The 13,272-nt window shown below is 43.8% G+C and overlaps 1 protein-coding gene across 1 annotated transcript; it reads left to right on the top strand.

The window, feature by feature from the left end:
• Positions 1–1,043: 1,043 nt before the first annotated feature.
• LOC119392791 (acetylgalactosaminyl-O-glycosyl-glycoprotein beta-1,3-N-acetylglucosaminyltransferase-like) lies at positions 1,044–12,045 on the top strand. Its single transcript, XM_037659744.2, has 4 exons — positions 1,044–1,103; positions 4,173–4,475; positions 9,525–9,729; positions 11,550–12,045. The coding sequence occupies exons 1-4, from the start codon at positions 1,099–1,101 to the stop codon at positions 12,033–12,035; spliced, it is 999 nt and encodes a 332-aa protein (XP_037515672.1). The 5' UTR covers positions 1,044–1,098; the 3' UTR covers positions 12,036–12,045.
• The last annotated feature ends 1,227 nt before the right edge of the window (positions 12,046–13,272 follow it).

Raw genomic sequence — 13,272 nt, 5'->3', positions numbered from 1 at the left:
GAATACGACAAGAAGCTAGAAATATAGTATGCTTTCTTATAATTGATTATTGCTACGATCACGTCATCACCAATCATGGTAGGTATTATTACCTAACAGTGGCAACGCGCTATGGCTTGAAGCCACGAGCAGCTTCAGTTCTATAATGATAGCGATATTTCAGCATATTCATTTCGTCCTTTGGTCACGTATACACAAGCAAAAAACACAACACGCTGTTACAGTGGCTTCATGGCGAATGTAAAGTCAAGAAAGTGCTTTGAAAACTGAACGAGAAGCCATCCTGATAGCGACTGATGCTTCAGTTTGTGAAGGAAAGGCAGGGATGCTAATTGCATCGTTTTCTCTGGATTGGTCTTTTTCAATTATTTTACTATACTTTACGCCTATTTATCACGCGGAATTACTTGCAATTGTTTTGGCTTTACGCTATCAATATTGGAAGCCGCCATTCTGAGTCTGTCTGTTCATTCCTCATTAACTGCATCAAAATTTTCAAATACTTTAGAAGTATTCTATTCTGTTATCCCAAGACATTTACGCCTTATTCGCTTGATTTGGATGCCAGGTTACAAAGGTTTAACCCTCAATGTATATGCGGATGCACTAGCAGCAGCATCACACGATGGTCCCATAATTTCTATATTGCCGACGCTGGCGTTTGTCTCTGCGGCGCGATTTGAAAAGTTTGCCACGTCGGATAACTACGATAGGTGTGCTTTGTCAACATCTGAGTTTCCTCATCTTCATTATTCTTGGAAAAATTGATGGTGCTCCACTAGAAGGGCAGAAATATCAATTACGAGAATACGATGCCGGGTCCTCCCACTGAACTTTTACCTACACAGGTCTGATCTTGTGCAGTCACTTTCATGCCTATATATTCTTGCCCATCCCCCAGAATGGGTACGTGCCATAGAACAGAAGGAAAAACAAACAAACAATCTCGTGCATCACCGCGTGAAACGCCTATAGCCACTAGAAAAGAGAAAAAGAAAGAAGTTTACGAGTGGTCTTCGCCGGCTTCGCTGAGACTTGAGGAACAACTCGTAGTACTGCTCTTCCTGTTTTCTTAAGCATTGCTGCATCTGGCCAACAATGAAGTGAGTAACTGTTTTACATATTGGCATTAAGTAGAATTAAACGTAGGAGTTCTTATTTATTCTCTGTTATGGGTTCCTAGTGATGGTCTTCGATTAAAGTTGTCAATGCCTGCTCCGCTTGTGTTCATAGAATAATAAGGTACTGTATGTTAAAGCAGCCTAATTATAATGAGCCCAGGTACAACATAGGTCACATATTTTGTTTTATTCTGATTAAGCTGCTACTGCCATAACCAAAAATAATGTCATGGTAAGTTCCTTCAGGATATGTTGCATATAACCTTCCTGGCATACATCTGCACTAATCTGCAGGTGCAGTATTGCTTTCTCCACGTGAATATCGATGTACTTTTTGCTTGCACTAACGTTACATATACTGGCTATAGATAGTTACACGTGATGGGCTTCCCGTCGAGCTGCCCTCAGGTTGCTTGTAAGCACATTAAGTCACTGTCTATTTGTGTTCAAATGACCGTTTACTCAAAGCCTATATTCGGTTTGGTGTACAAGCTGGAACGGATACGTCCACAGCTCCACTATATTCCTTTCAAAAATGTCATAGCCTATGTAGGGTTCTAAATAATAGGCACGCTCACGCAGTGAACGCGACAGCGCAGCGATCAGTTTTAGCAGTGATGGTAGACATTGTAGAGAAGAGAGGTGCAGTATTTTATGGGGTCCCGTTCATACACAATTGTTTTACGTCTTCAAATATCGGACCGAAGTACCAAGCTTGTTTATCGTTATGTTAGGAGAATTATATTTGAATTAGCTTAAATATCATGGTGCACTGTCTGATCTTTTCGTAACAACTGAGATTCTGCTCCTAATAAATAAAGCAAAGAAAAGAAAAAGGAAAGAAAAATTCAGCAGATCCCACGCCTTTGGGGAATCGGTTTCATGCGAAGCAGTGAGCGAGTAGTTCTATGCTGCATTTTTTAGCCTTGAGCCAAGCGTTAGAAGGTGGATGGACGTGTTTTTGTAAGTGTAGTATAGTCGTGTGCAGATCGTGGGCTTACTAGGCACGTTGAAAACACTGACGTTTAAAGGGTAACTTATGGTCTGACGTTATGACATATGCGAGTATTATCGAAAAGGGCACTTTACGGTGCGATGATGTGAATATCATATGTAACTTTCGTTAGCGTAATCCTCCGGGGTCGGTCAATGCTTGAATATAGGTTGCTGAAACATAAAAATGCAAATGTAATGTTTATTAGGCTGCTATAAAAGCCGAACTAACACTAGAACCACAGGCGTTAACCTGACATGACGCATGTATCCTAGGAGTACATATGTAATGTTTATTGCAATGTTACAAAATTAGATAGCCAGCAACGACAATGGACGTTGCACCGACATTACGCCTGTATAGGGTATTTTTCCAAAGCAGTTTCTAGACCTGGCGCGGCTCTGTGGTGGAATACCTGACTGCCACGCAGAATGCTTGGGACCAATTCCTGCCGGGATCCTGATTTTATCCGTTGCATTCGTCGGGTCAACGCTGGCAATGTCGGTTTTTCTTAACGATCTCGCATTTAAATTACCAATGTCTCTTTTCGACTTCCTTGGTAGATTATAAACTGTCAATCACCTGTGGCGCATACCCATACACCGCGGCCCGTGGTAAACGGGTATATGCCACACGTGTCTGGAGGAAAGGGTTTGACGATGTACGCGACAGAATTTTCTAGTTATTCATGTCATGACTTGGCAGCAATGTTCGGCAAATCTTCTTACCCTCCCGTGCCAATTTTGGTCTACACAAAGTTAAAGTGATCACGAGAACACCCAGACGTAGGCGGCCAGATATATATATATATATATATATATATATATATATATATATATATATATATATATATATATATATATATATATATATATATATATATATATATATATAGATTGTACAGAAGCATTGGAACGCTCTAATGGGTCGTCCTCTCGAGCGCCTCCTAGTGGGTCGCCCTCTTCGCCTCTTCTCGGAGAGCACGCCCCTCGTGCTCGTGCTCGCGAGAGTCTGCGAGTCTGCGCTCTGTCGTTGTGCATCGTCGCCGTCAATCCCGCCGTCAATAGACGCCTTAACAAGATAGATAGATAGATAGATAGATAGATAGATAGATAGATAGATAGATAGATAGATAGATAGATAGATAGATAGATAGATAGATAGATAGATAGATAGATAGATAGATAGATAGATAGATAGATAGATAGATAGATAGATAGATAGATAGATAGATAGATAGATAGATAGAAACGCTCAAAGTTCCTTGGATTCGTTAAGAAATGCTTCGCATTTAATAAGAGCCCTTACTTGGCGATATTATACCCCGTCACGTTAAGTGAACACAATGTTGAATGCGTTACTTTCTTGCTGCACAAAAGATTTCTTGATCAATGCTTTAGTCAGGCGTAGTTGGTGCACTTCCTTAATGTACATTAGGGAAGTGCACCAACTACGTCTGATACGTATTAGAAGACTGCGAAGGGAATACGTTGAAAGCATCAAAGCGAGACTTCGTAACAAAACAGAGGTGCAGGGGAAGATTAAAGGGGAAAGGGGCTTGCAGGGAGAGTAGGCATTTTACTGTGCGTAACGTTATTCTCCATCATCTTCCTCGTTTTCTGTGTAGGTTAGTGAGCAAGGCGTGCATAAGAACACTGCTAAGGAAACCAGACGGACTGCCTCTGTGATCAGCCTTCCTTTGACCAAGCGACGATGTCATGTGATGACGTCATTATGTGACGTCACGTTCTGTGACGTCACGACGCCACCATTGTAACGTCACACATTTTGGTGACCTGTTATTTCATGATGACGTCATATGCTGACGTCATCACTCGATTTTTCTCATCACTCGTGTTGATGCCGACGCCGCGGGACGCCGACCGTCAATTTTCGTGTGTGATGACTCATGAGGCATCTAAGGCTTTCACCTTAATAAGCGGTTGGCAGTTAACGTGCGTTGAAGTATTATGTCTGCCTTTAGTAAAGTCCCTGTTTTCTTATCACGTCGCGCATGTATCCATTGTTTTTAGAGCTGTCTGCTGTTCGCATCGCAGGGTCCTGTTTTGCGTGAAGCGCTTCTGCCGCTCGCCCTTGGCTCTGGTCTCCATCTGCTTGCTGTGCGTGGCCGCACTCACCCTCACATCCAGAGTGCGGCCTGCGCTGCCGGTTCTCTCGCACTACCCTAGCTCGCTGTGCGCCAGCAACAACACGCAGATCGTCCTGGTTATCCGCACGTGGCCGGAAAACGGCGCCATACGTGACGCGATCCGGGACACCATTGCACACAGCGCCGTCCGCTCAGCGCTGCCTTCGTGGACGTTCCTCTTCTACACGGGCTTCGTGAGAAACTCGACGAGGTGGGTCGCGTTTTGCATGATCGGTGGTCATCACCCGTCACCGAGAGTAGCAAGCCAGACGATAGACAAGGTTAACATCTATGCGGATATGATTAAGTGTTTTTGTCTATCTCTCTATGTGGACCGACTATCCAAAGGCAACATGTTCCTAATATGCCTATTGAAGAGCAGCGTAAGAATCAAGGACAAAGAAAGCACATGTAAACAGGACAGGCACAGGCGGGTACATGTGCCTTCTTTGTCCGTGTTTCTTGCGCTGCTATTCAATAGTCCAAGTATGAACCAACTGGCCCAAACAAAAGCTTTATTGCAGGTTTATGTCTCCAAAAGGTGTGCGGTACGCTATGCAAGCGACAGTAAAGCCCGTGGACGATAAGTTTCCCTTTGAACTTTGTCTTTTACTTTTGCGACTTTTCCTGTAAAGTTTGTAGCGCATGGAAGTCTAAAGATGCCCGGCTACGCTCACGTAGGTTTTGTTTCCAGCGACCAACAGTGATTCCGAACGGCTTTTTCCAAATGTTTGGTCACTATCCAGATCAACCAGGAGTTCGTGCGTGCACCACTCGCTCCAACGGTTGATCGAGGGCTCTGAAATATTGTTAGTCTCCGCCAGTGCTGGGCAGTATCGAAGATACATGTATCTTCGATACTATCTTAGATACTCATTCGGTATCTTGTATCTGTATCGCGATACGTCTCGCAAGACGTGTATTAGTATCTGTATTTCCGATACATTGAATAATGTATCGAGTATCTTAAGATACAAGATACTGCGATCGCGCCACCAAAATTCGAAACAATAAACGCTGGCTGAACGCCGCTTCTCAAGCTGATATTGCTGCTCCTAAGACACCAGAATAAAGCTAAAGCAGTGAAATTACTTTATCTTTCCACCAGAGCTTTCCAGCGAGGATAGGCGTGAGCTCTGAGTGTCCCTATTGGTGGAGCAGAGTCACGTGGTGACGCTCTCGTTGTCTCGACAGACGAGCGCGCGAACGTACACCCAGCCGACCTCTTGTTTTATCGTTTTCTTAGTTGTGTTAGTGTCGTGACACTTTGCACTTAGCAACCATCCTGTGCCGTGTACTCCTGTGCGCGCGGCATCTTTCGCACACATTCTGATGCCGCTGTAGTGTCGTTATCGCAGTTTCACTTGAGTGGTGCTTCGTTACGAAGGCTGAAGAATGCAAGAATGGGGGTTTGCATTGCGTCTCGTGGGTTTTACACATCGGCGATTTGAAGGATCTCGTGCATGTAAGTGTGACTTAGATGAACTAGGATGAACTTATATGTAAATAATATTCCAACAGCTATAGCACCACCGGTACCGATGCTGGATCTAACAGAACAAGCATTCACATAACAACCACTATCTTGGCGTACGTCCCCTTTTCTTTTATTCGAAGAGTTTTTAAAATCATAATTTGATTGTTAGCAGAAGTTCTTTCTTAGCTGTACGTCTGTGCCATCTCATACATTACATATGATTGTATAAAGTTTTTTTTTTCTTGTCCGTTTACTGCAATATGCTTTTAACGTACTGCCTAGGTAAGCTCTCTCATTTTTTCTTGCTTTTAATTGTCTGCGTCATTTTTGCTACTTTTTGCATACTTATAGTCCACTTGAATTTACTGTTATGTAAAGGCGATATTGAGAGCAAATGCATAATAATCCGGACGCACCTGGTGTATGCAACAACAAAAATTCTGCTTTCTACTAAGTTAAATCGCGAAATTGAGTTTCCATTATAATATCGTAAATTATTAGGAGCCATTTTATATATGTTAGCAAAAGTATTCGAAAAATATTGTTATGCCAAATGCACCGTTTTTCTCATGAGCGTCCCAACGAGCCGTTTTACGCTATTTTCCATAGGCACTAAATTTAATCCTCATAGATATTAGGGGTTACCCGTCGTGATGGTCTAGTGATTGTGGTGCTTGACAGCTGACCCGAAAGTCGCGGTGGCCGCATTCCGATGGCAGGAAAATTCTAGAGACCCGTGTGCTTATATTTAGGTCTTAGAACTCCAGGTGGTCAAAATTTCCCGGAGCTAGCCCTCCATTACACGTCTCTCATAATCATAGCGTGGTTTTGGGACGTCAAAGGCAGCAATTATTATTAGCTCTTGGGGGTGCATGCTTCCTGTGCTTACTCGCTGTGTCTGATACGAAACCGCTTTTCTATTTTACTTAGATATATTCGTGTTCCTTGTTTAGGCTTCCCTAAATTCTTTTACTGCTACCAATCATCAGGTAATCGGAGTTATAACTGACATTGTCTGAATAGCGGCGATGTCCTGTGGCGCTTTGTGCCTCTGTACCATACGTCTGAAGCGTTTCTGTGTGGCATATATTCTTGGTGACGTACATCTGTCCGGTGATCCGTTATTGAGAAAACCGTAATACGCTTACGGGCAAGGTAGAACTACACAATAGTATTTGCACCATCGTGCGGAGGGTTCTTATTGAAGTTCTTATGATTAGATGACAACCCGCTAACTGGTCGGCAAGCAGAGCAGCGACTCCTATCAATTACAAAAGCGACAAGCAAGAACCTCTATCATCGAAGTGTATAAAGTGCGCTCATTTTAAGCAGCTAAAGCAACGCCAATAAGTTGTTACGGAATGGAACTAATATACCTCGAGCAAGAAGTACAAAACGGTCGAGATACTAACGCACACTTCATTCAAATGGAACAAAATTGGTCGCATCTAATACATTTTCAAGCGAACATTTTCGTGCATAGGCATTTAGTGCTTCATTACACAGATATATAATAACAAGTTTGCAAATGTATCGAGGTATCTTAAGATACAATTGGAATGTATCGTATCGGATACAATCAGTGTTGAGGTATCTTGTATCTGTATCTCAAATACTTCTAGCCTGAGTATCTTGTATCGTATCGCGATACAATTTCAAAGTATCTTTGCCCAGCCCTGGTCTCCGCTATGCTAGGTGAGGGAACATTTCGTTCGCACTTACTGGGTGTTTCATCTAACGAACTAAATGCGGAAATTAGGTAGGAGTATTTCTCGAATTTAACATATAGGTAAAAAATGAAGAGTTTCTTAATGATGATTATTATAAGTGAAAAAGTTCACTTTCACGGGGACTAACTGCAGTTTCTCTGCCTTGTGTATATTTTCTACTAGAGGCTTAAGGGTATAGGTACGTGTTTTTTGCTTTTTGTATGTGAGTGTTGTTAAGTAAGAAAAAGACCTTAGGATAACATCTTACAAAATAATGTCAATAGCCAATTTTTATTTTGTATAGACGACACTATTGACACAAATGTAATCCAAACACGACATCACTTCAGGAGTAGATGGAGGCTCCAAGTGATGAGAGATATTGTACAGGGACTGTTGATGTAGCTAACGTTTGGGCAAGAGGACTTGTCCAAACGTTGTAGAAGCCAAGAAATCTTGCCGAACGTTGGCTCTAGCGACAACTCCTTATTCAATGATTTCTCGTGTACCAAATGTAGCTCTTTTTGGACAGTCGGGATTGTTACGTTGACCCATAGCTTAAATGGTGACCGCAGTTGTCAGCAAAAGGCTTCGGGGCTCCAGAAGTAAATACAGTTTGGCTTTCAGTGGCCGAATGTGGGTGTAATAATGATTGGCAATATTCCGTGCCAATGTGCCAAAAAAAAGAAAAACTGGCAGGGTACCTTATGCATTTGCCAAAGACGACTCGAAGGCGAAAGCCGTCTTTATCATTGTATTCTAAGTCGATGCATTGATCTCCCCCCTCCTCCTTCCGAAAGCTTTCTGCACCTAACATGGCTTTGCGCTGCCACCAGAATCGGAGCCATTGCAAGCTTTCTGCACGTCACCTGGTTGCCTCCGTTATCTGCCCACCTTTGACCAAGCGATGTCGTTTGATGACGCTATCATGTTACCTGAGGTCTTGTGATGACGTCCCTTTATATGACGTCATAGTTGAATATATATCTGACGTCAAAATAACGTCGAATGGTGACGCGATCACGAGATAATCTTGTGCATCACTCCTGTTGACGCCGACGCCGCGGGTCTACGGTCGACACCGACGGTCAATTTTCTCGTTTGATGAGGCATCTAAGGCTCTCGCCTTAATACACGAAGCCGCATAGCGAGAATGGGAACTGCGTTACGCTTGGCCTTTTTTAACACGAAAGTGTTTTATGCCGGGCTCCACCAAGAATTCAATGACATCATATCCGTCACGGAAGTGACATCAGTGAATTGGTGTTTAGAATGAAAGGCGCATTATGCACAGCCCTGCATATTCTATTTTGGGAGAGCCGTATGCAACTGTCCCTACAAAAAGCACCAGCATGGTGTGTGTTTAGAATATTTAGAATGTTCAACGATTTAGAGTACGGTGTACTCTACTATGGTAGAGCTTTAAGCTGTCCCGGTACAGACACACAAAGAACATAGAAGAGGGCAACATTTCTCTATTAGACACAGAATCTTCACGCGCGACAATCTTCAAGATTCAACTCTACGCATCCGTCAGAAAGAAGATAGCCACATTGCCTCATTTTCGTGACATATATCGTCTAATTATTGTATGGTTTGAATGCCATCACGGTACTTCAGGAGTGTTTAGGCGGAAGCATATGACTTTTATCTGACACTACGAAATGCTCCAGGCGTCAAGTAAATAAGAATATCAAGCCGACAATGATTCAGGACACGAGGACTCCGAGCTAGACATTACAGATGCGTGCTTCGCCAAAGGAAGATTTTTAAGCATTTTGATGGTGCGTTAAAAACTATATAATAAAAAATTATAGAAAAATTGATTATATTGTGCAGTCTGCAAACACACGCGCTTGTATTTCTCTTGTATTTCTTAATGTCAATTAAAGAAGCAGGTAATTACGTGGAGACACCTTTCACTTTCGTGTTATGACCGGTTCCTGTGAAAGAGGTATCAACTGTCTTTTTTTACAAGTTGTACCGCGGACATTGCAGTGGAGTCAGCAAGGTCATCGAGGTCAAACCGTTCTCATTTGTTCCCGTTTGTTCCACCACGTTTCCGAATGTTCAGGATGGACGCCGTGCGTCGCGAGATAAAGACCCACGGCGACCTGCTCGTCTCACCGTTCGAGGCCGCGGACAACAACTCGGTGGAGATCGTCCTGGACGTGATGTGCTGGGTCGAGCAACGCTGCGGGAAGGCACGACCCCTGCGCCTATTCGTCCACGTCAACGATAGCGTGTTCGCCGACCCGGTAGCTCTGGAGGGATACTTGGTGAGTTACTGAACACTTTCTCACTCAACATGCTGATTGCTTTGCAAAGAAAAAAAAAAGTTTACGTAACTGCCAGGTCGTTGAACAATACAAAGCCACACGTTTTCTCCACAAAATTTGCGAGTGTTAGTATTGCGTACGTAGCGCCCGCAACGGCGTTGGTGTACGTAAGAACGATGAGTCCCGCTTAGTGCGCATGAGCAGAAGTCCTTCGCACGCACTCCATGCGAAACATAGCGTTCTTACGCACGGAGCACCGTTACGGAAGCTACGTACTCAATACTATTAGCACTCACTATTATTATAATATATTACGCTTACTGTAGCTCTGTTCTTGATTAAGTAGTGGTATAATGTGATCGCAATTTGGGGGCTGAATTTTTAGATGTAACAAGTGAAGCTTATAATTACGTCACCACATGTATAACAACAATATAGGGAAAGTACGCACGAAGAACGACAATATCGCAGTGTCCGCGAACCCAAGAGATAACCACCTCCTGCCCCCTCGCGCAATGATTTTCAGCTCAAGTGCCAATACGCAGCGTGCTTTGTGAGCCCAATAAATCTCGAACAAGAACGCACTGTCATTATTTCGTCAACAACATTGAGATCTAGGAAGCGAGGGTAAGCGATTGCGTTTTGTTTGTTCATCATTCGTTCTGAATCTGACTCACATTTCCTGCCGTATAATGTATAGTTGTATTCTCAACGCCTTTTGTATGTAAGCCCTTGTTTTTGATGGATTGAGTTGCTTACACCGTGATTTACATGCAATAGTTCTTGCTTGAGGCTGCAATGCGCAAGAACTGTCTCGCGAAGGGAGATCTTGAATTTGGTGTTTTCTTTTTTTTTAATCTGGAAACCTGGAAACCTTCTCGAGGTGGCTCCGTTTTAACGCATCAATGACGCCCCGGCTTTACTGTACTGTCACGATGGTCCTGGCTGAAAAATACAAACAAAAACCACAGTTGTATGGTGATAGGGCGGGTAAGGGTATTTATTGAGGAGTTTATCAACAGAACTCGGCTCGGGTATAAGTTATTCAGGCGCCAGTCTAGCGACCGAGTGGTGCGCTTTCCCACAGCATAAAAACTTAGGTTAGGCTAGTTAGGCACAGCACTTAGATTAGGTTCTGTTAAGGCCCATTATCGCAACAATGTTTACCGGTACTCTTCTAGTGCGGAGATCGATGACGCCTCAATATCATCTGTATAGTTAACAATAGTCAAGCTCGCTAAGCTTACCTGCTGAAAAAAAAAAAGAAAGAAAAGGACTACCTTCGAAAAGGCCAATAGAAAGAGTGGGGGCATGTTTAGTGGTCCCTCTGTATTTTTCTTGTATAGCAGTTTCCATGAGATGTGTGTGACAGAGAAGCCATTGTTCGGCAAGTATTGAGAAAAAAGCCACACCGTCGCTTATGCACAGCGTGACGAGTCGAAGGCGAAAGTCACTCTTCTTTTTCTTCTCAGTCGAACGCACTAATTCTTCCACCTCTTCGAAAACTATTCGCGCCCAATATGCAGTGCTTCCGAGATCGGTCCAAATTTGACCACGCGACAATGTCATAATGTTACGCCACAATGACGTTATGATTGCGTCACAAGGTGACGTCATCACAAGATGATTTTTTGCATCACCCGTGTGCACGCCGCCGCCGACAATCATTTTTTCCCGTTTGATGAGGCATCTAAAGCTTTCGCCTTTATAACCTCTCTAGTCTATCCCCTTTCTCAAGCCGCCAACGCACGCATGAAAGTGCAAGTTGCAAAACCCATTCACAGCGCATTAGTGTTCACAATACTTTCGCTTTCACGTAGCATCAGATGAGCGACACGGCGAAGCGCCCTTCGTTCTACTGCAAACCGGTCAAAGGCGTCGACGTGGGTCGTGACCCGAATGGCGTCAACTTCGTGCCTCGGGATCTCTTCCGGGGTCCCGTGTTTCCACCTTACTGCGAAGGGGACGCCTTCTTCATCAACGGATCGCACCTTGGTCCTCTGTACGCGGCGTCCCTCTACGCTCTGCACTACACACTGCTGCCGCAGTACGTCACGGGTCACATGGCCGTCATCGCCGACATGGGTCACGTGGACGTCGCGAAGCGCATGCACGTGGCCGCCAACCCGGATGTTGGGCGTAACCGAAGGAAACCGGGCGAGGCACAACTCTTCGTCACCGGCATGTGGTCGAGCATGTGGAAAGACGTCTGGCTTTACTCGCTTTACAACCAGACGCGCGAGACGCAGCTTGAAAAGAAACTGGTGGAAGGAATAGTAGAAAGGCTGAAAGCTGCCTCGAATTGACATCACGTAGCGTTTTTTTTTTTTCTTTTTTCATTTGCCTCGCGGTGAGGCCTAAAAAGAGTTTATCCTTGTTTCAGTTGTGCTGTGCTTTTCTTTTATGCTACAAAGTCACGTTTGATTCTGCGATGCATTTTGACCACTGCTTTGAGAAATGAATGCGTGAAAGTATTTGGACTGAACAGCGGTTGACTTAAATATTCCTGATACGTAATAGATGCCACCACGCTCAAGTAGAACGACTCGTACAAATGGCAACATCCGTGACGGTTTCTTTCTTTCTTTTCTTTCTTTCTTTCTTTCTTTCTTTCTTTCTTTCTTTCTTTCTTTCTTTCTTTCTTTCTTTCTTTCTTTCTTTCTTTCTTTCTTTCTTTCTTTCTTTCTTTCTTTCTTTCTTTCTTTCTTTCTTTCTTTCTTTGCACTCGCGGTAATTTTATGTACTTGGTTGCAAAGGAGCATCAAGCCGACCTGCCCCCACTTGTAGTTTCGTTCATTCCCAACATCCTTTTTCTCTCTGTCTAACGTCGTATGCAGTACGCTTTTGCAGTTGTGCGCAGGCACCTGGGTAAGCGGGGGAGCTGCGCGAATTCGTAACGCGGTTTAGGAAAGCGCTCGAGCGACACGGCAATGCGGAACTTTCCGCCGCAGGCCATGTCTGCTAGGGCCCATAAAGGTCTCCATTCCTTTGTTGCCTCGTATGTCTGCATGGTTCATTTCACTTATCGCTCGCAGAAAACGTTGCGACCGAGCGTAGCCTCCGTCATATGCACGAGAAAATTCCGCAGTTTCGTACCTCGCGTACATACGAAAAAAAGGATATGCCGATTTACGCTCAGGTGAGCGAGTTCGAGGAGGATAAGAGGATGCTGGGGTGCACACCAGGGTGGCCCATTAAAAAAACGTAGTCGCTTGGGTTGCAATTTTTATTGCGATATTATGGCTCGGTTTCAACTTCGACCCCAGGGAAAAAGCTCCTTGCTTAGAGCGACACGATTTGAGAGAGTTAACTCGTTACAGGTTCCTGAGGTAATTTTAACCGCTTATAAAATTTAGCATTTGTTAGCAACGCAAGCCAAGTACCTCTAATTAATACCGAGATGTTACCTATAGTACATCGGAAGTCCACAAAAGTAATAACAGAACATGCTAACGCCTAACAAAGAGACTATATTGTCGATGATATGGTTGGTTTGTGAAGTAAAGCACGTTTATGAAGTACAGCACTCATGAGGAATTATTG

The sequence above is a fragment of the Rhipicephalus sanguineus genome, chromosome 5, assembly GCF_013339695.2.
Source record: "Rhipicephalus sanguineus isolate Rsan-2018 chromosome 5, BIME_Rsan_1.4, whole genome shotgun sequence".
NCBI classification, from domain to species: domain Eukaryota; kingdom Metazoa; phylum Arthropoda; class Arachnida; order Ixodida; family Ixodidae; genus Rhipicephalus; species Rhipicephalus sanguineus.
Note: the sequence above shows the minus strand (reverse complement) of the source record. Positions and strands in the feature narration are given on the sequence as shown.